Source organism: Canis lupus, chromosome 23 (genome assembly GCF_011100685.1).
Source record: "Canis lupus familiaris isolate Mischka breed German Shepherd chromosome 23, alternate assembly UU_Cfam_GSD_1.0, whole genome shotgun sequence".
Taxonomy (NCBI): domain Eukaryota; kingdom Metazoa; phylum Chordata; class Mammalia; order Carnivora; family Canidae; genus Canis; species Canis lupus.
The window spans coordinates 4015361-4042460 of record NC_049244.1 but is presented as its reverse complement, the minus strand read 5'-3'; the positions used below and the strand labels follow the sequence as shown (position 1 = coordinate 4042460).

The 27100-nt window shown below is 44.2% G+C and overlaps 1 protein-coding gene, 1 long non-coding RNA gene and 1 pseudogene across 6 annotated transcripts; 1 reads left to right on the top strand and 2 right to left on the bottom strand.

The window, feature by feature from the left end:
* Nucleotides 1–421: 421 nt before the first annotated feature.
* Nucleotides 422–26656, bottom strand: LOC111091917. 5 transcript variants are annotated; one of them, XR_005376806.1, is made up of 5 exons: nt 26241–26656; nt 25585–25891; nt 24630–24768; nt 2461–2576; nt 422–2354 (listed from the first exon to the last, which is right to left on the bottom strand). It is a non-coding gene; the product is annotated as an uncharacterized LOC111091917 (long non-coding RNA). The 5 variants fall into 5 exon arrangements; XR_005376804.1 differs by having other exon boundaries at nt 25585–26656; XR_005376808.1 differs by lacking the exon at nt 25585–25891.
* CCR4 (C-C motif chemokine receptor 4) lies at nt 1278–2360 on the top strand. The gene has a single exon (NM_001003020.1). It carries the CDS (start codon nt 1278–1280, stop codon nt 2358–2360), a length of 1083 nt encoding a protein of 360 aa, NP_001003020.1.
* LOC100685071 lies at nt 9308–10493 on the bottom strand (annotated as a pseudogene).
* Nucleotides 26657–27100: the final 444 nt, after the last annotated feature.

The window sequence follows — 27100 nt, the reverse complement described above, 5'->3', positions numbered from 1 at the left end:
GGCCTGGAAAACACACTTGCTGCATTTGTATCAGACTAGCCCAGAAGCAGCTAGCCACCAGGCCTGGAAGGCCAGGCATGTTCCTGCCTAAGATGGTGTTCTAGAATGAACACGGGACTTAGTGTGTGCCAGAGACAACTTGCACCAACCCAAGACTGCTGAGATGAGGGAATTTTGTGAGGCAGTTAGTAGCTGGAATTTTGCCACGGTGGAAGTATTTGTACCACAGAAACCAGCAAACACCATAAATCAGAGTGCCTCACCTCACCTCCCCACACTGATTTCCCAGTGCATCACTGGGACTTGGGGCCCAAAGAAGAAGTTCTGCATATAGCCTTGTGGCCTCATTTAACTTCTCTGAACTTTTTATGACTCATCTACACTCTGGTCCAATATGCTTGCTTGACTTAGAGCCCTTGAATTTTTATTGGGAGGCTGGTAGGGGCCAGGAGCATGGGAGAGGATTAAATGCACAATACCAGGGAACATGCTTTGAAGTCCATGTGTCAAACTTGCAGGAGGGATTAGAATTTTTTTTTTAAAGATTTTATTTAATCATGAGAGACAGAGAGAGGCAGAGACACAGGCAGAGGGAGAAGCGGGTTCCTTGCGGGGAGCCCGAAGTGGGACTCATCCCAGGACCCTGGGATCATGCCCTGGGCCGAAGGCAGATGCTCAACCGCTGAGCCACCTAGCTGTCCTTGAATTTTTATATAAAGGCCGGTGACCAACCATTTAGCCTAGTGGTTAATGAAGCAACTACTGAATTTTTGGAGTTATAATCTGAAGGGGAACCATGAGTAGAGTTTTAATCTTTTTGTTTTGTTTTACTTTGCCTTAATGTCACAAAGGCAGCTCTGAGTACAGGACTGTTGGGAATCTCAAGTGGCCTGCAAATGATTCTGTTACCCAGACTATTGCTTAGAAACGCATCCTTGAAAACACCTCTTTGAGAAGGAGTTTGTACTGTCCCCACTTACAGAAGAGAGATCTGAAGCTCCCCTAGGAGGGGTAGGAAAGGGGCAGAGCTGGTACTTGGAATCTGCTAACTCCAAAGGGCAGAGTTCTACTGTTTGGCTGCACTGCCCTGCGGGGAATGGAGCCCTTGAACTTGGGAAGGTGGGGAAGGGCGGGTGATGGTCCAGGTAAGAAGCAGCTGTGCTCTGTATTCAGCACCATTTCGATTAGTTTTGTTCTTATGGAAATCTTGTTTGCTCTTCCCCTCACAAGCTTCTGCTTGGGCTCAGACCTGCGTGGAGGAGCCTGTAGATTTGAAAATGAATCCCACAGATATAGCAGACACCACCTTGGATGAAAGCATCTATAATAATTACTATCTCTACGAAAACATCCCTAAGCCTTGCACCAAAGAAGGCATCAAGGCATTTGGGGAGCTCTTCCTGCCCCCTCTCTACTCCTTGGTCTTCCTGTTTGGTCTCCTTGGAAACTCTGTGGTGGTTGTGGTCCTGTTCAAGTACAAGAGGCTCAAATCCATGACTGACGTGTACCTGCTCAACCTTGCCATCTCGGACCTGCTCTTCGTGCTCTCTCTCCCCTTCTGGGGCTACTATGCTGCAGACCAGTGGGTTTTTGGACTAGGTCTCTGCAAGATTATTTCCTGGATGTACCTGGTGGGCTTTTACAGTGGCATCTTCTTCATCATGCTCATGAGCATCGACAGATACCTGGCAATTGTGCATGCAGTGTTCTCCCTGAGGGCGAGGACCTTGACGTATGGGGTCATCACTAGCTTGGCCACGTGGTCTGTGGCTGTCCTGGCCTCTCTTCCAGGCCTTTTATTCAGCACCTGTTATACCGAGCGCAACCATACCTACTGCAAAACCAAGTACTCCCGCAACTCTACAAGGTGGAAGGTGCTGAGCTCCCTGGAGATCAACATTCTGGGATTGGTGATTCCCTTGGGCACCATGCTGTTCTGCTACTCCATGATCATCAGGACACTGCAGCACTGCAAAAATGAGAAGAAGAGCAAAGCAGTGAGGATGGTCTTTGCCGTGGTGGCCCTCTTTCTCGGGTTCTGGGCGCCTTACAATGTGGTGCTCTTCCTGGAGACTCTGGTGGAACTGGAGGTCCTTCAGGACTGCACCTTTGAAAGGCACCTGGACTACGCTATTCAGGCCACAGAGACCCTGGCTTTCGTTCACTGCTGCCTTAATCCCGTCATCTACTTTTTCCTCGGGGAGAAATTCCGCAAGTATCTCGTGCAGCTCTTCAAAACCTGCAGGGGCCCTTTCATGCTCTGCCAATACTGTAGGCTCCTCCAAATGTACTCCCCCGACACTCCCAGCTCGTCCTACACGCAGTCCACCGGGGATCACGATCTTCACGATGCTCTGTAAAGAATGAAGAGACAAACGATAGAGCTCAGTTTCCCAAATTAAGAGCTTAAAATTGTATTATAGTAAGAATTCCCGAGCAAGTGGCAGGAAGAAGCCTTACATCTACTGTAGACCACGGGCTTCTCCCCCGGCGTCAGCTTTTCCTCTTGCCACCTGTGAGTTCAGCGCAGCAGGAGCTCAGCTGGACTGTGGCATCCCTCTTCTTCCCGGACTTGCCTGCAGGGATGAGTAAACAAAGAATTCTGAGCAGCATTTCAATGAGGTTATACCTAATACTGTAAGGGAAGGATCATTTGTTCCCTCCTGAGCTGATGGAGTTCTCCAGGAGGAACTGTCGAAGATTGACTGGTGGAATCAATTGCTATTTCTTGCTGTGAGAAATGGGCCCTTTAATCAACTTCTAGCTTTTGTGGAACAATATAAAAGATTTCGACATGCCGTCCTAGGGTTTTTCTAATAATATACCTGAAACATGATATATTGTCTAAAGCCAGATGTACGCAGAAACAAGTAGTGAAGTAATGAACCTGATCTTGATTCTTTTATTTTAAGGTTTTATTTGTTAATGGAAACCAAAATTTGATGCTGATTACAAGTATAAGGAGGTGAAGGCATTAGCGTGGTCTGATTTCCAAACATGAAACAAACATAAGGCATTAAAAAAATTCCAACACATTGGTGGAAATTCAAACACACTTTCATATGCTTGTGAGCATATTTTGTTTTAATGATAACAGATGAATATTCAAATTTCACAAATAGTATAGGTGCAGATACATTTACTTAAGGTCTTTTACCTGTGTACAAACAGAACCTTCAAAACTAAAAATAACAAGGCCTAATAAAGGATGACAATGCTTCCTTAATAAGTTTGAAATGGCTGCCATCAAGTGAGGCGAGAATCAACAATTAAAGGTTTACTGATGTGGCGTGAACAGGACCGTCACAAAATTATGAAGTTGTGAACAAGGTTATCGCCTCTTTTAAAATATTGTTCTCCTTTTTAACTTTTAGATGACTCAAAATTTCAGTCAGTCATATCTTACAAGTCATTTTAATCATGTAATTGTTTGACACCTTTAAAATAAATCTCTGTTCTTACAGCCTTAATTAATCAGAATTAAGTAAAGACTTTAATCAAGTTGGGAGAGACCTATAATCCCTCCCAAGACAAAAACCTATCTTGCAAACTATTAACTGAGTTATCTGTTTCAAATGCTTCTGTAAGTGTACATATTATTACATGTTCTCCATCTATAAAGGGTGCATTTCCAGAAAGTTGGTTTTCAGAGAAGTGATTTTAAAATGGTAGATTAATGTTGCCTTTATAGACAAAAGTAAAATAAACTTGTATATAGTGCCTTGGAGCCTTTTTCCTGATCCTGTTTGTGTTGCTTTTCTTGCTGGGTCCAGGGATCCGAGCTGATGGGGATGCGGTGCGCTGGGAAGAAACAGAGGGCTCTGGGTAGAGCCACCATGGCCATGGCCACATAGGAGAGGAGGGCAGAGCCACCTGCAGTAGCGCCTGCAAATCTTCGCTCTGCACTCCCATGTGAGCTGGAACACATCACTTTCGGCCTCAGTTTACTCTCATCTGGAAAGCCGAATATATTGCAGAGTGATTGAAAGAAAGGTGATTATTCCCTGGTAAAGCTTGTAATGGTGTTCATTTTATCACAGCCACAGGGAAATTTTAGGGCACCGACAGACCTGCCGCTAGGGTTTCCCTGTCATTTGGTTCCTCCACGCACACAATGGTAAACAAGGTGGGGTACGGTCTGGGCGCTGCTCTCCCTCCTCCTGAGGGTGGGATCATCTGTGGCCTCAGGTCACTCAGGCCTCCCCTTGCTCCAAAGCTGGGGAGGATTCCTTTAGGATGGGGGTTTGGAAGCTTCAGTGACACTCAAACATGACGCTCTCAGAACTCTGAAAATATCTTCCCGTTCAGCAACAGACACATGAAACACAAGCCAGCGTGATTTCTACACAGAGGTAGTAATACAAAGGTGAGTTTAACTCTACGTTCTCAGACACTCTGCACCCTTCTGGGGAGCACAGACTGGGTGCAATTTGTTTAAGGACAACAGACATGGTGGTTGCACAACACTGTGAATGTACTGTCACTGGATTGCACATTTTTATTTTTATTTAAAGATTTTATTTATTCATTTATGAGAGACAGAAAGAGAGAGAGGCAGAGACACAGGCAGAGGGAGAAGCAGGCTCCATGCAGGGAGCCCGATGCAGGACTTGATCCCGGGACTCCAGGATCATGTCCTGGGCTGAAGTTGGCGCTAAACCGCTGAGCCACTGCGGCTGCCCTTTATTTTTAAAAGATTTTATTTATTTATTCACGAGAGACACAGAAAGAGAGGCAGAGACATAGGCAGAGGGAGAAGTAGGCTCGCTGTGGGGATCCCAATACAGGACTCAATCCCAGGACCCTGTGATCATGACCTGAGCCAAAGGCGGACACTCAACCACTGAGCCATCCAGGTGCCCCTAAATTGCACATTTTTAAAAGATTACTTTTCTATTATGTGAATTTTACCTCAACAAGAGCGATAAGCAATAACCCTCTCAGGATCTGTCCCCTAGTAGGCACTAGAATAAATACATACCATTTTCTTCCTGTGAGAAGAAAAAATACACGGTGTTGGCAAAAGGTCTTCAGACCTTTGGGGAGCCTTTCCTTGAGAAACTCCTAACAGTTTGGAACATCTGTTCCAATTGCATCTGGATGTAATTAGTTTCAACTTGTTGAACATCTATTTTGTGCTAAGCACAGTGCTAGTTTATGGAGAGACTAACAGGATAAAGGAGAAAACTGCACTTGTGGAATTTATAATCTGATAAAGGGAAAACACCAGCACAAGATCAGGTCTCATGCCAGCAGGACAGATTTGACAACAGAGTAACAAACACAATGCTTTGAGACTTTAGAGGAAGGAGCAATGGATTTAATTTCCAATTTCATCATACAATTAGCTTTTGAAGTACACCCATAAAAGGACCATGGTTTTGATGAACAGAAGGGAGGAAGGACATTCTAGCCCAATGGAAAGGCAGGTGGTGTTAAGAGCATACTGTGTGATCAGGGAGTGGTGAGTGGTCCGGGTAGTTAGAATATGGGGGGTAGGGGTGGAGGGGTAGCAGCAAAGCAGGGAAAGATGAGACCAAAGGGAAATTAAAGACCTAAGGAGCAGCAGTTTTGAGGCTGCCTCCTGGGGGAGGAGCAAGATGGCGGAAGAGTAGGGTCTCCAAATCACCTGTCTCCACCAAATTACCTAGAGGCTGCCTCCTGCGCTAGGCTTGAGAAGTATAGTGGATTCTAGGGTGTGTTGTCCACACCCCCTGTTCAGGACTCAAGTGCTCACAGCTACCAGGAGCATTGACGGTCAACAGCTCTCAGCCAGTCTCCTTTGAGGACTGTCCTCACTGGGGCAGTTCATATCGAGTGTCTGGATAATGAAGAAGTATAAACACTGGCCCTCTTGCCTTCATTCGGGACCACTCTGACAGGCCGGTCCAATTCTGGAGCTCTCTGGAGCTCTCCATAAGATTAGCTGGGGCCTCTGTTGCAGCTACATTGCAATGCAATTTTTCCTGTTGACTAGTCTTGCTTCCTTCATGTTCTCAGAGGTTCTCTTGTTCCCAAGAGGACTCCCCATTAAATCCCCTGTCTGTTAGTCACAGAGTCACAGAGTCTGTTTTTAGGAACCCCAGTCTAAAACGATGATCATATAGGGGCATGTGAGCCCTTAATATAAGTGGAAATTGACCTCCCAGGTGTGGGGAAATGAGAAGGCATGATCTCTGCATCGGGATGTCCTTCCATCATTGCCCTTTGGCCATCAACCCCATCTGATCCTTGGTTCCTATGTTTCCATTTGTCACTTGCACCCTCGCTCCCGTAATTTGCCTGCCTCACTCCTAGAGGCATCTCCCTCTTCACTAGATGGTCATGGACCGTCTCTACCCTTGGTTGTACTACAGCCACCTGACCCGTCAGTGACTTCTGGTTCAAATGAACCAGATACAAGCTCCACCCAGTTTTGTGGTCACAATACTTTCCTCCTTAAAAGCTTATAATGGCTCCAAATTCCCCTTTCAGAAAAGCAGAAATCCACCAAAGGATTCATATATTGAAACTCAATTCAGCTTCATTGTAAAGTAGATAAGGTTGGGTTTACCCTAAGAAACTGAGGTTCTGGGGAAACAGTATTGTAATCATGCAGTAGACTAACTCCACCAACAGTAACCACCACCTAACTGCCTAGCAAAATGCCTAGCACAGGGTAATTGTTCAATTATTTTCTAGTGAATGAGTGAATTCCCTTATCTCTTCGTTAAGCCCAGTATAGATACTGGCAATTCAAGTTTCTATTTCACTACGCAAAGTTCAGCAGCCCTCTCTCCAAAATCCCCACTATGTTTCTAATAAAACTTTGGGTGACAGAGTTCAAGATTGATTGAATTGCCTCCTACTTCCAGAAATCAGTGGGTGTTCTTTGGGTCAAAGATTACTTCATTGAGACTTTTGCTATGAGCATAGTAGCAGAAGTCTGCATTTTCACCTTTTCTAGGACCTATACAATAACAGCAAGAAGAAGGAATTAAAAAAACCCCAAACTCCATTTTTAAAAATTCTTTTTAAGTAGGTTCCACACCCAGTGTGGGGCTCGAACTTGCCACCCTGAGATCAAGAATCACATGTCCTACCGACTGTGCCAGCAAGATGCCCCACAAACTCTATGTTCAATCAAACTTGGAGAGAGAGAGACTTTTCAGACTTCAAAATATATGTAACGGCTACTAAAAGCGGCCACTACGAGGCAAGAATTATGTGGAGAAGGTGAAGAGAAGAACAGTCAGAGGGGCTGTGCCACAGACTTTAGAGAGCCTGCGAACACACATGTCCTGAGGGAGGGGCACATCATGAGGAGCAGGAGCTGAATACAAACATGCTTCCCAGTTCAGAGCTAGTCACTAAGAAAAGTAATACTGACTATAATCAGGATGGTATAGAAAGGTAGGAATATAATAATTTATTACCATCATTAAATATATCTGTCTCAGCTCAAAATGCTTCCTAGGGCACTCCAAGGTATTCCAGCTAAAAACGGAAGAGAAGAAAGGTGCTATCACTTCTACAAAACGTCACACTGAATATACTTGCTCCATGCTTAAGAGAAAGAAATCAGTGGTGTAAAGATTGGAAAAGACAAAATACCTAATGCCCTTCAAAACTGAATGTCATCAAAAACAAGGAAAGTCTAAGAAACTGTTACAGCTAAGGGGAGCCTAAAGAGAGAAGACAACTAAATGAATTAGTTCTGGAACAGAAATGGACATTAGCTAAAAACTAAGGAAATCTGAATAAGGTATGCGCATTAGTTAATAATAATGTACCCATATTGGGTCATTAAGCATAAAGTATCCTGCGGGGAAATTGCATGTGGGGTATATGGGAGGTCTCTGTACTTTCTTCACAATTTTTTGTAAACTTAAAACTGTTCTAAGATATAAAGTTTATTTTTTAAATTGGAAAAGAAAAGACAAAGTATCTCTAGTTGTAATGATAGTATTAAATAACTGGAAAGCTCAAGAGAATCATCAGAAAAATATGAGTAACAAGATAATTAGGTGAGTTAATAGGGGAAAGCGCTAATACATAAAACTTAATTGTATTTATATTTGCAAATAACCATTAGTTAGAAGATGTGATGGAAAAACAGACCTGCATTTTGAAAGAGATTAGAAAAAAAATCCTAATTAAGATACATATTATGTATCTGAAATATATAGGAAATAAATATATGAAAAAAAACCCTGCTTACAACACTGAACACCAAAATGATCTAGATGAAAAGGCTTAGATGCTCTTCTGCAAGAAGACTCAAAACATCAGATCTTCCTAAGTTAAGTGGTTAAGTTCAATGTTATTCTTCAAGACATATCAATGATTCTGTTTAAACTACATACCTTGATTTAAAATTTCCTGTGAAAAAATAAAATAAAATAAAATTTCCTGTGAAAATAAACAAAAAAAGAATATTCCGAACAGAAGAGCAATAAGGATATTGATACTATAAATTACTGTGTATATTAAATTAGTTAGTTAATTAAAATAGTATGGCAATGTGGAGTGGGACAGAATAGGAAATCTGGTATTAAAAAAAAAAAAAAGGAAATCTGGTATTAGATCAAAACATATATGGGAACTTAGCACATTAAAGATGGTATTTTAAATTAAATGGGGATACAATAAATTTCTTATTTAAGGAGACAGGCAAATGGACTGTCATTTGAGAAAAAAAATTAAGCATGATTCTTTCATCACACACATGGTTAAACCTCAAAAAGATATTTAAATGTAAAAATTGGAACAAAAAAAGTTCTAATAAGAAAAACAGGAGAATTTCTTCATAATTTTCGCATAGGCAAGGCCTTTCTCAAAATTCAGAAGGCTTAAAGAAAAGATTAATAAATTCAACTATGTGAATATAAAAATATGCATAACACAAACATCACCAAAAAAGAAATCAGAAGACAAACAACAAACTGGGGAAAGTGTTTTCCCTAATAAGTAAGTGGCACATGCATGTTTATGGTACTTTTCTCAGTACTTTTGTATATGGTTGAAGTATTTAATGATAAAAAAATTAATTAATTAACTTGTGTCCATGCTATGGAATATGATGCTATTAAAAAGAATGCTTTCCAGCTAGATACTTACTATCATGCAGAAATGTTCATGATGTATTAACAGCACTTTATTTTATTTTTTAGACTGAATTGCTTTTATTAATAGACACAATGAATTACTGAAACAGTGATTTTATGTGGTTTTCCTCTTTTTTTTTTGGTTTTCCTCTTAAAGACAGTACTTACAGGTACGAAAGATGCAGAGATGTCTATAACCTTCAGATGTCTACTTGAAAAGTTCAATATTGACTCTCCTCATCTGATGATTCACAAATTCTCCATAATCAGACTGATGTCTTTGATTTAGATGACTAATGAAATTTTAAACAAAAATTTTTAAAAATATTTATTTATTTATTTGAGAGAGAGAGTGGGAGCAGGGGTGGAAGGGTGGAGAGGGACAAGCAGATTCCTCGCTGACACAGAGGCAGCGACCCTGAGATCATGACCTGAGCTGAAATCAAGAGCTGGAAGCTTAACCAACTGAGACACCCAGGTGCCCCAACTCAGGAAATTTGTAGTAATCTGGCTAGAATCTCCCCCAGGAAGAGACACACAAAGAGGACACATCACAGGAACTATCTGAAACAGATGATAATAGTTACAATGATCCAAGTAAACGCTGTCTGGTAAGGTGTGATTCTTGACACAAGGGACACTTAAAGGTGGGATGCCCAGAAGAACTTGTATTCTTGGGGCGCCTGGGTGGCTCAGTCAGTTAAGTGTCCCACCCTCGATCTTGGCTCAGGTCTTTTTTTTTTTTTTTTTTTTTTTTTTTTTTTTTTTGGCTCAGGTCTTGATCTCAGGGTCATGAGTTCAAGCCCTGAACTGGGCTTCACATGATGCCTGCTTAAAAAACAAAACAAAACAAACTCATTAGGGGTGGCTGCTTGGCTGACTCAGTCATTTGAGCATGCAACTCGATGTCAGGAGTCAGGAGTTCAAGGCCCAATGTTGAGCATGGAGCTTTTTTAAAACATTTTTTTGGGGGGCATGGAGCTTAATAAAAAAAGAAGAGCTTGTATTCTCTTGATAAGTTTTTGTGTTATCAGATGTAGATCTCTCACTTTTATTACTGTTCCCTACTGAATCTTGAGAGATCTGAAATTTTGGAATGCTAGAGGAAACATCAAATTCATCTTATAAGATTTGTAATGATGTATCATGTGATAGAATTTAATCTGTTTTGCAAAGCATCTGCAGCCACCAGAAAACTTCCTCTTGATAATTTCAAGGTCTAAGGCCAGTTCAGGACTCTCTCTCTTCTAGTCACATTTCTATGACAGAGGGGATGATGTATTCTGTTTTCTCTTATTGCAGTCAGGAAACATTTTCTACAGAAAACATGCCGACAAGCCAGGTCCAGTAGAAATCAGTAGAATCATCTTTGGTGTGGGATGTGGCCATGGAGAGCTCCTCAGCCATAGTGGTGGGGGTGTTGGAGGGAATCAAGGCAATGGTAGCACTAGATGCTCTACTCGAACTATTAACTGCATTTAGAAAACCTGGGCAGATAAACCTCAAACTTAATTCCTAAAATGTTAGTCATTACAGAGTTCTTTTTTCCAGATTTATCGAGCTATTATTGATGTTAGCTATTTCATAGAATGAAGAATTATGTTTTATACATTCCAGGCTTCTTTATTTCTTTAAACAAACATGGATTCCTTTCATAATCTGCCAAAAACAATAGAAATATTTCCATCTTAGAAAAAAGAAGATCGGGATCCCTGGGTGGCGCAGCGGTTTGGCGCCTGCCTTTGGCCCAGGGCGCGATCCTGGAGACCCGGGATCGAATCCCACGTCGGGCTCCCAGTGCATGGAGCCTGCTTCTCCCTCTGCCTGTGTCTCTGCCTCTCTCTCTCTCTCTCTCTCTGTGACTATCATAAATAAATAAAAAAATTAAAAAAAAAAAGAAAAAAGAAGATCTTTGTGATTATGGAAAGCTGACTAATGAACCAAAGAGAGATACCCTAAAAAGGGGGTCTCACAGGTGAGGTGTGCAGGTGGATGCTCATCCTGATATGACGCCCACCTACAGAGATGTCAGTGAGTTGAAGAAGATGCTGACGTCAGTCCCAGGGATGTAGCAGAGTTCATGGTGTGAGATATGTACAAGATAGCATTAGGAGCCTGCAGAATGTTAGCTTTTTTTGATCACACAGGAAGTAAATGAAACTATAATTGGAGCCCAACTAGGCAAGAAAAACATCTGTCATTACGCACTGTACAGCCTCCTATCCATAGTTATCTTGGTTAGAGGGATTCCTCCTAATTTTGATGACATCACCATGAAAACATCATATGCAAACAAAGTGAGCAGTGGTTCAGGTGATGCATTTTGTGGTCCAGCTGCGCTCCTCTTGGGAGAATAACTGAGGAGGAATTAGAGAAGGTTTGTGCAGTAGACAAAGAGTGAGTTTATGAGGGAACAGGTTCAAACTGCCCTGAAAACTTCTTGAGGGTCACAGAATTGCTGAGTCATTCACTGGGAAGACTTCTAATTAAGGTGCAGCAAAGTTCATTGTTTGCGGGTCTTCCTGTTTTCCAAAACTTACTGAGATGACAGATAACATGTAATAAGAGAAATTTGTTTTAAAGATTTTATTTATTTATTCATGAGAGATACAGAGAGAGAGAGGCAGAGACACAGGCAGAGGGAGGAGCAGGCTCCATGCAGGGAGCCCGATGTGGGACTTGATCCTGGGACTCCAGGATTATGCCCTGGGCTGAAGGCAGGCGCCCAGCTGCTGAACCACCCATGGATTCCCAATAAGAGAAATTTAAAAGATTGTTTTGTACAAAAGCCATTTTGGAAAGTAGATTGACAATTCTTTATAAAATTGAACGTATACCTACTCTGTGATCCAAGGATTCTACACTCAGGTATCAACTCAAGTAAAATGAAAACACCAGTCTATTAAGAGACTTATTCAAGAATGTTTATAACATCATGGTTAGTGGTGAAAGACTAAATGCCTTCTCCTTTGTAAGATCAAGAACAAGAACATCTGTTCTTGCCCCTTCCATTCATATTGTACAAGAGGTTCTTGGTAGAAAAAAAAAGGCAAGAAAAAGAAATAGAATGAATTTGGATTGGAAAGGAAGAAGTAAATCTATGTCTATAAGATGACATAATCTAAGGAATCCATAAAAAAGTATTAGAACAAATAAGTTCAGCAGATTATAGGATACACCATCAATATACAAAAATCAATTACATTCTGATACACTGATGATGAATAATTCAAACATGAAATTAGAAAACAATTCCATGTACAAGGACATAGATAAATTTGACAAAAAGAAAGTACAAGATACATGCATTGAAAGCTAGAAAACACTGTGGAAATAAATTAGAGAAGCCCTAAATTGATGGAAAGACATTCTGTGCTCATTGATTAGAAGATTTGGAATTTTAAAGATCTTTCAAAAATGTCAATGCTTTCTAAATTGATTTCTAGATTCAGTAAAATCCCTATCACAACCCAAGCTGGCTTTAAAAAAAATTTTTTTTGGTAGAAATTGACAAGCTGATTCGGCATAGCAATGAAGGGGATCCAGAAGTGCTAAACTGGCTTTGAAAGAAAATAAAGTTGGAACACTCACACTTCTCAATTTCAAAACTTACTAACAGGCTACAGCTACTGTGGTTAAGACAATGTAGTATAGCATAAGGATAGACATATAGATCAAGGGATTAGAGTTGAGAGTTGAGAAATAAACCATCATGTTTATGGTTCATTGATTGTTTGACATGGGTGTCAAGATAATTCAGTGGGGGGAAAGAATGGTTTCTTTCAACAACTGGTGTTGGCACAACCAGATATCCACTTCCAAAAGAATGAAGTTGGACCACTACCCCAGCTCCATACACAAAAAGTTAAAATAGACTCCAGATCAAAATGTAAGAGCTAAAACTGTAAAGTTTTAGAAGAAAACAAAGTTATAAATCTTCATGACCTCAGGTTAGGCAAATTTATAGAGACAAAAAGTCAATGAGTGGTTACCTAAGGCCAGGAGAAGAGGGAGATGGGGAGTGACCACTAATGGGTATGGATTTCTTTTTGGGGTGATGAAAAGCTTCAAAGTATAGATTGTAGAGATGGCTGCACAACTCTGTGAATATATTAAACATCATTGAATTGTGCATTTTGAATGATCTATTCATGCAACGGTATACCACCCAATAATGTAAATGAAAGAATAAGTCATTTACAGCATTGATATGCCTCAGAAACATTATGTTAAGCAAAAGAAGCCAAGCACAAAAAGACACATATTAAATGATTCTACATATATGAACAGGCAAAACTCATCTATGGAGAAAAAATTACAACAGTTGCCTTTGACATGTAGTAGAGTATCAGTTGTGAAAAGAGTACAGAATAAACTGGTGGTGAAGATTTCCTATATCTTATTGGGTACTGCTGACCTGGGTAAATACATTTATCAAGATTTATTGTACTATATACACTTTAAAATATGCATATTTTATGGCATGCAAATTATACATCAATTAAAAAATATTTTAAAATTATAGGATTAAGTGTCTGGAAGAACTGGGAAATGAAAGCAAAGTGGCAAGCAAAGCTGATACCTCAAGTCTGCTGGATCCTGGGACCTAAAGTTGGCAGTAGCTGCCAGAGTTCTGATCCTACAGAGTAACTCTGCTCCATACGATGGTGGGGAGGGTTTGAAGGCAGAGGCTATATTAGGGCAGGGCTACCTCACTTCTGAAAGAAGGTGGAAGAACTGCTGATTGGCAGCTGTAGGCCTTGTAACCTGGATGATAAATGCAAACGCACAACTAAGATTTGAATTTAAGCCCCAACCGATGATTCAAAGTGTGATAACCCCAGAACTGTAAGATTGGAGATTCAAACCACCAACATAAGACCTAGTTGTAGGGGGATCCCTGGGTGGCGCAGCAGTTTAGCGCCTGCCTTTGGCCCAGGGCGCGATCCTGGAGACCCGGGATCGAATCCCACGTCAGGCTCCCGGTGCATGGAGCCTGCTTCTGCCTCTGCCTGTGTCTCTGCCTCTCTCTCTCTCTGTGACTATCATAAATAAATTAAAAAAAAAAAAAAAAGACCTAGTTGTAGGCTGTAAATCTAACCTACTAACTGGTAGGAGTCTTAAGCTGAATTCTCTAGGAGTAGAGTCTTAGACAGGGGTTCCAGAGAAAGCAATTTACTAGGGGCATCTCTGTGGGGAAGGGAAGAAGGGAATATTATATGGAAGCCAAAGAAGGTAAGCAAGGATGTGTTCTGTAGTAGGGTTCTCCAGAGAACTAGAACCAATAGGAGAGGGACACCTGGGTGGCTCAGTGGTTGAGCATCTGCCTTCAGCACAGGGCATGATCCTGGGGTCCTGGGATTGAGTCCCACATCAAGTTTCCTGCATGGAGCCTGCTGCTCTCTCTGCCTGTGTCTCTGCCTCTCTCTCTCTGTGTCTCTCATGAATAAATAAATAAAATCATTAAAAAAAAAAAGACCAATAAGAGATCTATCATCTATCTATCTATCTATCTATCTATCTATCTATCTATCCATCACCTATCTAGAGACTTTTCTAAGGAATTGGTTCATGTGTTTATGGAGGCTGACAAGACCCAAAGTCTGCAGGGTGAGAGCTGGAGACCTGGAAAAACTGAAGGTATAGTTCCAGGCAGAAGGCCTGCCAGGCTTGAAACTCAGGAAGAGCCAATGTTTCAGCTTGAGTCCAAAGGAAAAAAAAAAAAAAAAAAATCAATGGCTTATTTTGAAGGCACTCAGGCAGAAGGAATTTTGACTCTTTTATTCATGGGATGGTCAGCATTTTTGTTCTGTTTGGGTCTCCAACTGGTTGGATGAGACTCACCCATACTAGGGAGGACAATCTGCTTTTCCCAACCTAGAGATTCAAATTTTTTTTGTTTTGTTTTGTTGTTGTTGATGTTGTATAAAATTTAATTGAGGTGAGTTTTAGAGATTCAAATGTTGATCTCATCCAGATATCTTCACCAGAATGTTGATCAAATGCCTGGACACTCCATAGCCTAGTCAAGGTGACACATAAAATTAACCATCACAAGCTCCCTGCATTGGCTTGTTCCTAGAGGGCCCCTCAGACGCAAATTGTGCCACAGAATTAATCCCACTTTGAGGCAAAGGGTCTGGTCTTTTGTGTCCCCATGTTAGTGAGGCATCTTCCTAATTAAGCCAAGAGTAGCTCTCTCAGGAAGGGAGCATCTAATGCTCATAGCAGATGGGGGGGGGGGGTTGCACACTGGCAGGCAAAGGCTTCTGGGGGGGCACCAACAACATCCTGTACAGAGGTAACCTCAAAATTCCTATATAGGGATGGAGGAGCACAGAGAGACAGGCAGAAACAAATCTTTATAACAACCTAATGGGATCCCTGGGTGGCACAGCGGTTTGGTGCCTGCCTTTGGCCCAGGGCGCGATCCTGGAGACCTGGGATCGAATCCCACATTGGGCTCCCGGTGCATGGAGCCTGCTTCTCCCTCTGCCTGTGTCTCTGCCTCTCTCTCTCTCTGTGACTATCATAAAAAAAAAACAAAAACAAAAAAAAAAACAAAAAAAAAAACAACCTATTTCCCGGTGAAAATGAGCATGCAAACCAAAATTCCATAGTCCAAGGAAAAAATATAATTCTAAAACAATGAACAAGATCAATAATCAAAACAAGAGTTCACTTGAGATGAACTCAGTATAATAGAATGGTATAGAAAATGCTTCTAAATAAATATGCTGATTTATATTTTTGAGGAAGTAATAACACCTACTAAAATAACAAAAGATTCTAAAACATTTACTGACACCAGGAAGGGCTGATCCTACCAGAAGTGTTAAAAGAGATACACATGGGTGTCAACAGTAAACTTCCTTTTAGAACTGAACTTCATTTCTATTTTGAGACCCCAGTTCTCCCAAAGCTGAAGACATAATCTTAGTCAATTCAGTGTCCCACCTACCCCTTCTTTCTTCAATGGCATGTGGCATCACAAGTTTGGGAAAGGTCCTCTGCTCTTCATTATCTTTTGGTGTCACTACCTGCAGCGGTGCACTTCATCCTGTCTGAGCCTCAAATATCAATCCATGAAGTGACTTGCTGAGCTGACCTGCCCTTGCATCCAGGACTTCTGCAGCCTATTTATCAGACCCTTTGACACTCCTCTTGTAACACAGGAAATATTCCACTTTCTCCTGCTTTACTCTGAGGCCTCTGGAGGCTTCGTGAGCCTGCCTAGACCTTCACTACTTCATGCTGCTCCAGCTGGCATGGGCAACTTTCTATTGCTCTCCACTCCATATCTGGCTCATGGGAACCCTTGGAGGTGATCTTGGTCCATGTGCAGATACTCATGCTGCCTCCACACCTGCACCCTGAGGGGAAGCTCAGGGATCTTGCTTCTTCCCCAAGCTGGGCTGTGGGAATGATGGCCTAAAAAGCCCCATTTGCTTAGATATCAAAGCCTTGGTGGGGATTGTATCACTCTGCCTAACCCCAACGGCTTGGGCGTCGGAGGTGGCAGTGCTAGGACTCTTCTCAGGACTCTGGGATCCTCACACAAATCTGACTGTTTTGATTTTCTTATGACTCTTTTCCTACTCTCTGTCAGCCCATCGAAGCCACTTGCCTCTGGGGCCTTTTCCAAAGAAGTTGGACCTGGGAGGGCAAAGGTGGGCATGTGTCATTTCAGGAATACAGACAGGACATGCTTATTTTAAAAATTATTAGAAATTCAGAGGTGGGAGTAAACAAAGAAGAGGAGAGAAGATAAAAGGATGGGCAAGCAATATGGATGGTGGGAGAATGTCCTATGAAGATTGAAATATCCAGGGGCACCTAGCTGGCTCCGTCGGAAGAGCATACAACTCTTGATCTCAAGGTTGTGAGTTCAAGCTTCACATTGGGTGTAGAGATTACTTAAAAAATAAGACCTTTAAAAAAACCCTGGAATATCTAATATTCAAAACTACTGAGCTTATGCTGTTGCAGTATAGACCGCCCCTTGCCCCCAATCTCTTCAAAGCTTCTATAAAGTTCTAAAGATAAAAAGGCCCGATGTGGGTGAGGTTTTTGTGAAACTCAAGGGACTCAGCTCCACATTTGAGTCAAGATACTGCAAAAGGGTGTGTGGGATGGTGAGATCGTTCACGAACTGAACTAATTCAGTAGAAGCAGAGGCAGAATGTCTAGCCAGAGGAAATTATGAGAAAATCAGCCCTCCAAGGGTTCACAGAAACTTGGGAAGGTTTTAAAGACAGATCTTATCTAAATTTTTCAAGAGAAGGACACCTGCCCTCACATCTGTGCTAGATATGCTGGAAGGAAAGCTGGAGCCATGTAGACACCCTCTTAATCTGTGGACAGAGTCATGGCCTCACTCTTTCACCCATGAAGTATTGATTGAGAACCTACAAGGGGCTAGATGTGCTGGACTGGGTACCAATGATACAAGAATGAAACCACATGGAACTTGCGTGAGGCTCTCTTAGCAGTAAACAAACATGTACACTATTATGGGCTACCTGCCATAGAGAGGGATGTAACTGGAGAAAGAATTAGCAGCCCCTGCACAAACCAGCTGCAGGAGAACCTAGCTCTGGGAGGACATGTGGGAGCTTCCTATCTACCCTGGGCATTTCCCCTTCAGGGCTCACAGAATGTTTTGCCAGAGTGGTACTAATCTGGAAGTCTGCACTTCTGACACTGTGTCCTGGATATTTATTCACAAGTCCTTTGCCTAATTAAACATGGGAAGTTTCTCGTCTTTGTTGGTTATTGTGATCATCATGAACTACTGCTTTGTGAGCACAGGGCTACCCTGCAGAAGCTCCATGATGACCACGTTCTGACACCAGGAGAGTACAGGTGAAGTATTAGGAACAGTATCGCCAAAACAGGAAATTGCCCATCATCTCAAAAACCTTTGGGGGAGATCACCGTCTTAGTGTCCAGAGTTAAGACCAAGAACAACAGGCTCTTTTTGGAGAGGGGCCTCAGTCCCAAAGAGACCGTGAGATTCTTGGCACATTTAGTGTGGAGATGCAGGGGTTTTCAGGGATTTTCTCCAAGTGGGAGTTGAAAAGAACAATTTTCCCCCACCATTTTCCATAGTAACAGCAATCAAAATAAAATAAATGTTATAAGTTTCAGGAGTTAGGGAAGGAAATAAGCTCATCTATTGTAGATTCCTACAACAGAGGAATTCATGGGCTTCTGACACAGAAGGAATTTTTTTAAAAAAGATTTCATTTATTTATTCATGAGAGACAGAGAGAGAGAGAGAGAGAGAGAGGCCGAGACACAGGCAGAGGGAGAAACAGGTTCCATGCAGGGAGCCCGAAGTGGGACTCGATCCCGGGTCTCCAGGATCACGACCCGGGCGGAAGGCGGCGCTAAACCGCTGAGCTACCGGGCTGCCCACAAAAGGAGTTTTGTAACAAAAATTCCTGCAAAAAGTTTAGCTTTCTACTTCCCTTTCTTTTTAATGGGTGAACAAACCCAAGGCAAAATACTCTTGGAGACATCTCAGCAGAGAGAAGCAGCTCTGACCAGTGGAGGCCTTGCTTGTCCCACCAGAAGAAAAGGGAGAAGGCAGGGGAGAGGAGGGCAGGGAGGTTGGGCCTGAGCCCTGGCTTTTTCTGTGCTGTTGACTGGCTGTGTGACTTTGAGTCTGCATTTCCACTCTCTGGACTCAAAGTTTTTGGCCTTCGTGATACAGATTGAAATGTGGTTATTTGGGATGTCTGGGTGGCTCAGTTGGTTAAGCGTCTGCCTTCAGCTCATGTCATGATCCCAGGATGGGGAACCTGCTTCTCCTCCTCCCTTGGCTGTTGCCCCTGCTTGTGTTTTCTGACTCTCTCTTTCTCTGTCAAGTAAATTAATACAAAATCTTTAAAAAAATTTCTTTTTAAATAATAAAATGTGGTTATTTATTTTTTTAAAGATTTTATTTATTTATTCATGAGAGACACAGAAAGAGAGAGGCAGAGACACAGGCAGAGGGAGAAGCAGGCTCCCCGCGGGGAGCCCAATGCAGGACTCAATCCTGGGACCCTGGGATTATGCCCTGAGCCGAAGGCAGATGCTCAACCGCTGAACCCCCCAGGTGTTCCTAAAATGTGGTTATTTTATTTTGTAGTTCCCGAAGTTCTATTTAGTTCTTTTACAAATCTGTGATGTTTCATCATAGTTTCCTGTCCTACCAACATTGTTTATTGGTCTTTAAATATCATAGTTATTTTAAAATATATCTCATAATTTCAATATCTGAATCCTGTATGGACCTGTTTCTGCTGGTTCGAGTTTATATTGCTTTGTTTTTGTGTGTGTATTTGATTATATTTGACTGCTCTTTGACCCTGAAAATTACTTGGGGGATGGCCTAAGATGTGGGATGAAGGTGCCCTTATTCCAAAGATGATTTTGAGTTTGCTTCTGCCAGACACAAAGGGGGATTATCAGTATTGCACAGGACTTCGGCTCATAGCCCAATGTTTATTGGATAACCTCAGTGATGCAAGTTTAGACCCCAGATCTGCACAAGGGCTGGCCTGTGCTCACAACCTCAGGGAGAGGTTGGATTGGTTACTCCTGTCTTGCTCCAATCAAGGCGCTTGTCCCTACATCCCCTAGGACTCAGATAAGGGAAGATGATTTCCATTTGTTCCACTCATACTCTAAAGATCAGAGCCAGCCAGTGTAATGTGGGTCTGGCTCCTATGGGACCTCCCAGGCTTGAAGACCTCTGGGCCTCACGAAGCCACCCAAGACAGTTTCCAGTTTCTCCGTCGGCTTACTTTGGATCGCCAAATGCAAAAATGTCTCTGGATGATTTATTTATCTCTTTCTTACCATCCCATCAGCTTTTCAGGGCTCTATGATAAAAGACTGTTCACTTCTCTTTCTATATTTTATTTTATGCATACATGTTTAAGATTGGCATATCTCCTTGATGAAGAGTAATTTAATCATTTTTATGGTGACTTTCTGTTCTTAAAGATGCTTTCAGAATTAAAGTCTGGTTTTTGTTGTTGTTGTTTGTGGGGGGGCTGTCACTGCACTTTGGCAACTTTGAGAGGAATGCTCTGGCTGATGGCTACTTTGTCAGCCTGGGTCCCAGCGTGAAAACAATGGGGAACTGAGAACCCTCCCCCCAACTAATTGACAAAGGATGTGTAGCAAGAATGAGAAATGATCTTGATCTTGTAAACTACCAGGATTTGGGTGTCGTTTGTTATGTAATATAACTTAGCCTATATTGACTGATACAGAAATATTCAGCTAATGCCTCAAAAATGTTATCCTCATTACACAATCATATAAGACACTTCACATCAGGTTCCCTGATACCTCTGCTGCACGCCATATGTTCTCAACATCATCCATCCCTATCACTCACATGTCTGGGATTGGCCTTGTTCTCTCGTGGCTCTGGCTATCTGGAAATACGGGCAACTCCACCCAGGACACTCTCTCCACCCTTCAGGCAGCCAAATCTCATCCTTCTGGTCTCAGTTTAGAGACCTGTAGCAGGGGCAGATGATGTCCTGCCCAAAGCTCCATCGGGGACTGGTGTACCCACTCTCTAGCTTCTGCAAGCACTGGTTGCAACCTCACAGATGCTTTTCCCTCGTTCTTGGCTATTATTCATGAGTCCCCTAGAGCACAGCTAGTTCCTCTCCCCCATGACAGCCTGCAGCCAGTGGCTGGCTGACATGACATTGGATAATAAGTTTGGCCCCCCTGACTCAGGGTGAGACCAACTTGGTGGTACAATGAATATGTGTGTTTCTCTGGAATTAGCAGCCTAAGCTGGCTTGCTGACCAACCTCAGACATAGGAGTGAGCCCATGCAACATCAGCAGAGCCTGGCCCAGATCGGAAGTACCCAGCAGGATTGTGAATTAAGGAAATAGTTGTTTTCTGCTGAAGTTAGTCTCTTGGCTTATCTTTTATTTCCCTGCCCATGTTTTCCCCTCACTCCCTCTCTCCTCAGAGCATCCTCTCTATAAACTGCAGGCACTGAAGCCCTTGTCTTGGGTCTTGCAATATGACAGTGTCCCTGACTGCCTGCCTCTGCGCTGTGAACCCCTCCTGAGTGGCTCCACCCCTGTACTGTTCCGGTCGTGGTGCCTGTTTCAAGCATTCAATCCAGCATGCATTGGGTCAGTCTGTTTACTCACCTCTCCTACTAACTATATATATATATTTTAAAGATTTTATTTATTTATTCATGAGAGACACAGAGAGACAGAGAGGCAGAGACACAGGCAGAAGGAGAAGCAGGCTCCTTGCAGGGGAGCCCGATGCGGGACTCGATCCCAGGTCTCCAGGATCACACCCTGGGCCAAAGGCGGTGTTAAACCACTGAGCTGCCCGGGCTGCCCTCTCCTACTAACTGTAAACCTCATGAAGGCCTTGTTTTATTATTATTGCTATTAATAGTAATCTATGTTGTTAAAAGAAGATTGAGAGGGACAGTGGCTCTCACTGGGTGGCTCAGTGGTTGAGCGTCTGCCTTCACCTCAGATCGTGATCCTGGGGCCCTGGGATCGAGTCCCACACTGGGCTCCCCAGAGGGAGTCTGCTTCTCCCTCTGCTTGTGTCTCTGCCTCTCTCTGTGTCTCTCATGAATAAATAAATAATCTTAAAAAAAAAGATTGAGAGAGCGGGCAGTAAAGCAGTTACCATTTTATCCTCAACTCCGCGTATTCATTAGGTGCTCACTGATAGTTGAATGAATGAATGGAATGGCTGTTCTGGATTGAGCAAAGTGTTGCAGAGCACATTGGAGATTAGTAACATTCCTTTAGAGAGTGGACCTTGGAGACTTTTCTGGTGCAGAGACTAAGGACTTCAGTGATAGAATTTCTGAAAAGAAGAAGGAGTAAATTCAGTGTAGAAAAACATGGGAGCAGAAAATGGCAGAATTTTGTTACCAGGAGAAACAGGGACATTTGAGACTAAGATGATGTCGAAAGGTCCTACTCAGTGAGGAGGGGCTCAAAGTCTGGTTCACTACCACTGTGTGATGTGCACATTCTGCATATGCTATCTGTTACCACACAGGCACCAAGCACACTGAGCTTTTTAAAAAAATATACTTTATTTATAATTATTTGAGAGAGAGTGCACTTGTGTGAGCTGGTGGGGAAGGGGCAGAAGGAGAGGGAGAAGCATACTCCCCACTGAGCAGGGGGCCCGCCATGGGACTCTATCCCAGGACCCCGGGATCATGACTTGAGCCGAAGACAGATGCTTAACCTACTGAGCCACCCAGGTGCCCCTACCCTGAGCTTTTACACCAGGGTGGAGGAGGTGGTTATTCTCAAAAGCATGGCTCTGTTTGAATACCTGAGATGGGAGGGTCCTTCCTAGCTGGTAAGAGGCAAAATTCTGATGTGCAGAGTGGAAAAAATCAGATTGTCATCTCAGTTTCCTTTTTCCATCCTCCACTTCCGTCCTCCTGAACAATCAGAATTCCGTCTTCCACTGGGAGGTTTCTGTAGAGTTTGTAACAAGACTGACTTGAATCTGTAAACCTTAGGACAGGGTCTGGAAGATGGGTGTGTTCCAATAAACACCTGTCTATTAGCAGCTGATCAGAAATCACAGAATCTTTTACTGGAAAGACAAAGCCAGTCCTGAACCCAACTATCTCTCATCTGGTTTTCTCCCTCTAGATCCTTAGTGCTGCAAAAATCCCATCTAGTGAAAAGATTTGGTGTGTCTCTTCTAGGCCATCTCGATTTCAGAGTACAAAACCATGAAAGATTCGTCAAGGTTGCTGAGGGCTCTGAGAGCAGCCTGGCCACCTGTGGTCCACTACAATGATCTCCTCAGTGTGCTTGCTTGAGTGCTTTACTGTCTTTGTTCTTTGCAAATGCATGTGCTAGTGTTTACTGAGGATGGCAGAGTGTGGACAGATGAGACCTGTCACCAACAAATAAAGTTCCAAGGTGTTTATCATCTCAAGGGCTCCAGCTGACGTCAGTGAGCAGCTTCTCTGGGCAGGTCCCCTCAGCCAGTGTCAACTCCAGGGAGTGCTCCCTCCAAAGAACCAGAGAAGCGACAGTTGCCATGAGAAGTGATAGTGGCCATCTGACTCTTCAGCTCCAACCCATGGCACGTCTCTCTGCTCACCTCTTTCAGAGAAACCTGCTGCTCATGGAACCTTTTGGCTCAGTTCCTGGGGGGATTTGCTGAGTGTGTCAAAGAATTAAGACCAGGCTCTATTGAGGAGGGAGGCCTGGCATGGAGAATTCCTCGATTCCTGACCTGTGTCCACCGGGATCCCATACGTGTGGGCCATCCTGCTTTCCACAAACACGTGCATGATGGTGGGTCATTGACCAAACCCTGAGGCCACAGCTCATACCTGGCCTCGTGGCAGCCCAGCAGCCTAGCTGAAGTAGTGTTCTGTGTTTTGAGTGTTCTCAAAGGGAATACAAAACTGTCTTCTTAAAAAAAAAAAACAAAAAAAACCAAACAAACAAACAAAAAACTGTCTTCTTGCAGCCTGATCAAGCAAGGCGACCTGTCTCTGGAGAAAGAGTGGGGGGATGTGTAGGTCAGAGACTTGAATTTTAGTTTCAGTCCCCATAACTTGGGGCAAATGACAAGATTTCTTACTTCTCACTCTTCCTAAACTACAAATTGGGCTGCATATCACCTGGTTTATTTCTTCAAAAGGTTCTTTTAAAGATCCAGTGAGATACTGTATGCAAAATCAAACATTAAAATCTGTTATTCTTGTTGTTGTTTTATTACTATTATTAAAGTGCCATCAGAGTTTAGGGCAGGAGCCTAGAAAGGTCAGAGGATAACAGATATGCAGACAGTAAATTCAGGACACTGCCATCCGGGTGGCTCTAATTCGAGGGCTCTAATCCCTGCATCTCTCTCTAATCCAAACTCTAGTCGGACTGGAGAGTTGCACAGCATCGGTTTCTGGGATTCTTCATAATCTCTCCAGACTCTGGATCTCCACAGGTGCTGCTTCCCTTCTGGAAGCACCTTCCCCTGTCTTCATTTCTACCCCTTCTCCTCCTCTTACTCCCCACCTGGCTCAACTCCAGGAAGCCAGCAACCCACACTCTACATCCAGTCTATGAATAGATCCAGGTATCATGGCACTCCAGTCTTGTCCTGGCCATTACCCCCGGCACAATGTCACACTGCCCACTTACACATGTCTGTGCTCCCCGAGAGGCAAGGACATGTCCTGCTCAGTAGCACGGAGTTTGGAGTAAGTACTGAATAAACCCTGATTGCGTAAACGAAAAAAAAAAAAAAAAAAAAAAAGCCCGCTCTAAAGGTTAAAGCTGAGGAGCACCTGAAATAATCAGACCCCAAACCCTTGGATTCCAAAGGCCACAGAAAAGAGGACAGATGTGCCGTAGCAGCCTGAGCACACTGGGAAAAAGCTTCCATTGCTTGGTAAGAATTAAAGCAAAGTAGAAGTACATTGGCCACAGGGCACTTCTTGCTCAATCTAAATCATAAGAGGTGACCAAAGATAATAAAGGGGAAAACCAGACTGACCTTTAAGGGCAGTGCCCATCATCTCGCAGCAGCATCACTATGGCTGGTGTCTGCTTTACATAGTGGGTTTCTAGTCTGTGTTCAGAGTCACAATGTCACTTTGGTTAATACCTCATGGGACCACCAGAGGCCAGGTAACCTGCCAGAGAGAGGAATTCAATTCATTAAACACAGGGTAAATGTAGTTCCTGTGGACCAAGCACACTGCTCTGCCAGTGGGGGCTTGGGTGAAGGGTGAATAGGACTCAGCTCACACTCTGGGGGTTCTTAGATGTTTAGTGGAATGGACAGAAATGCACAAAGCTGGCTGTGCTACAACCCAGCACCGTATGTACTTGTGAGAGGGGTTTTTGTTTTGTTTTAATGGCCACACATTCATTGTCCTTCCTCCTATGGAGTGGTGGGATCTCTGTGCCCTCCCCTTGAATCTGGGTGTGCAGCAGAGCGCAGTGGAATGGTGTGACTCCCGAGTCTGGGTCTTATAGGGCCATGCAGCTTCCGCCTGGTTCTGCTGGAAAGCTTCCTCACCGGACACACCCTCTCAGAACCTGGCCGCCACCCTGAAGAAGCCAGAGCCACATGAGAAGGGCACACATCGTTGCTTTAGTGATAGTCCCAACTGAGCTCAGACTTTGAGTCATCCCAGCCTAAATGCCAGATGTGAAGGAAGGAAACTCCAGATGATTCCAGTAGCCAGCAGAGGCCTCACCTATCACAGAGCAAAGACGGGCCAACTTACTGCCTCTGTCCAGATTCTTGATCCACAGAATCACATGCGTCACAAAATAGTCATTCTGTGCCACATAAAGAAACTTAATTGAAGTGCCTAATACACAATAACAGACCACAAGCAAAACAGTACACACGATGACAGGTGCCCTTTGGGCTAGGAATTCAATATATTTCCACTAGAAAGCTCCCCTCCCCCCTTCTTCTTCCGTATAGGTTTTATTACCACAGAGCTGGAGCAGGGGTTGAGTCCTTCTTCAGTCTTGGAAGCTTTCGTATGGTGACTAGGACATTACGCAGTGCCTCTTGCTTCTTTCCTGGTGTGGATGTGAGTCTGGACCTTTTCTTGATGACCTTGAGGGCCCACTTGTCCTTGAATGGCCCCACAGTGAGTTGCTCGTAGAGGGCAAAGCTGAACCCCTGCTGAATCATGTCCTGCACGAACTTGGGGTGCTCAGCGAGGAGCTGTGGGCCGCTGTGCCTCAGCTTGCTCACATTCTTGGCCATCTTGTGGCCCTTGTTGAGACCCATGGCTGTGGGGTGGCACAGGGCTGTGGCCGCTACCTTTCAGTGGCTACTGTGGCTGAGGGGCCCTGCCTAGGTTTTGAGATTGGGAGTCTTTTCCGTGGGGGGACCGCCCTCCAGGCACTGTCCCACCCCTCCCCCCTCACTGCCATGTTAATGCTGGGGTGTCCTGACAGATGACACCCCTTTGCTTTCTGTGGGACCTCCTCTCCTGCCGCCAGTCTGTGTCCATGTTTTATGCTAGAGTGTCACCTTCCCCTTGGCATCCTTTGGCCAAGCACAGCGCCTGGTCAGGAGAACTAGGTTGAAAGGGCTCCAGGGGAAGGGTGGTGTGTCCCGGAGGGCCTCTCTTCTCACCTTGTCCTTCCGGCTTCCCGATGCTGGCTTCCCAGCTTCTGTGGAGGGCCGGCAGAGGAGAGGATCCAGCTGCCCTCCAGGAAGCCCCTACGACGTGGCAAGTGCCGTCTGAGGTGCTTCTACGATTCTTGCACTGGATTTAAAACCTCTGAGGTGGGGACTGGCACTTAGGATGTGGGGAAATTGAGGCCTCTAAGGGAACGGGTTGTCTGAGGCCACGCGGGTCGTACGTGACGCGGTGGGAACAGGAACCGGTGTCCCGTTTCAGCTGGGGACGCAGTGCTTGTCCTTGGGAATCTGGAGGACTGAGGCTCGTGGGTGGCTCCCTCACAAGCGGGGAACCCCGGGGGATGGAGGCAGAGTGCCTGTCTGAGGGGTCTGCGCCTGTCTGAGGGGTCCGCGCCTGTCTGAAGGGGTCCGCGCCTGTCTGAGGGGTCCGCGCCTGTCTGAGGGGGTCTGTGCCTGTCTGAGGGGGTCCGCGCCTGTCTGAGGGGTCCGCGCCTGTCTGAGGGGGTCCGCGCCTGTCTGAGGGGGTCCGCGCCTGTCTGAGGGGTCCGCGCCTGTCTGAGGGGTCCGCGCCTGTCTGAGGGGGTCCGCGCCTGTCTGAGGGGTCCGCGCCTGTCTGAGGGGGTCTGCGCCTGTCTGAGGGGTCTGCGCCTGTCTGAGGGGGTCCGCGCCTGTCTGAGGGGTCCGCGCCTGTCTGAGGGGTCCGCGCCTGTCTGAGGGGTCCGCGCCTGTCTGAGGGGGTCTGTGCCTGTCTGAGGGGTGTGCGCCTGTCTGAGGGGTCTGCGCCTGTCTGAGGGGTCCGCGCCTGTCTGAGGGGTCCGCGCCTGTCTGAGGGGTCCGCGCCTGTCTGAGGG

Coding starts and splice junctions, on each gene's coding strand:
- CCR4 (NM_001003020.1), top strand. CDS start 1,278: ATGAATCCCACAGATATAGCAGACACCACCTTGGATGAAAGCATCTAT.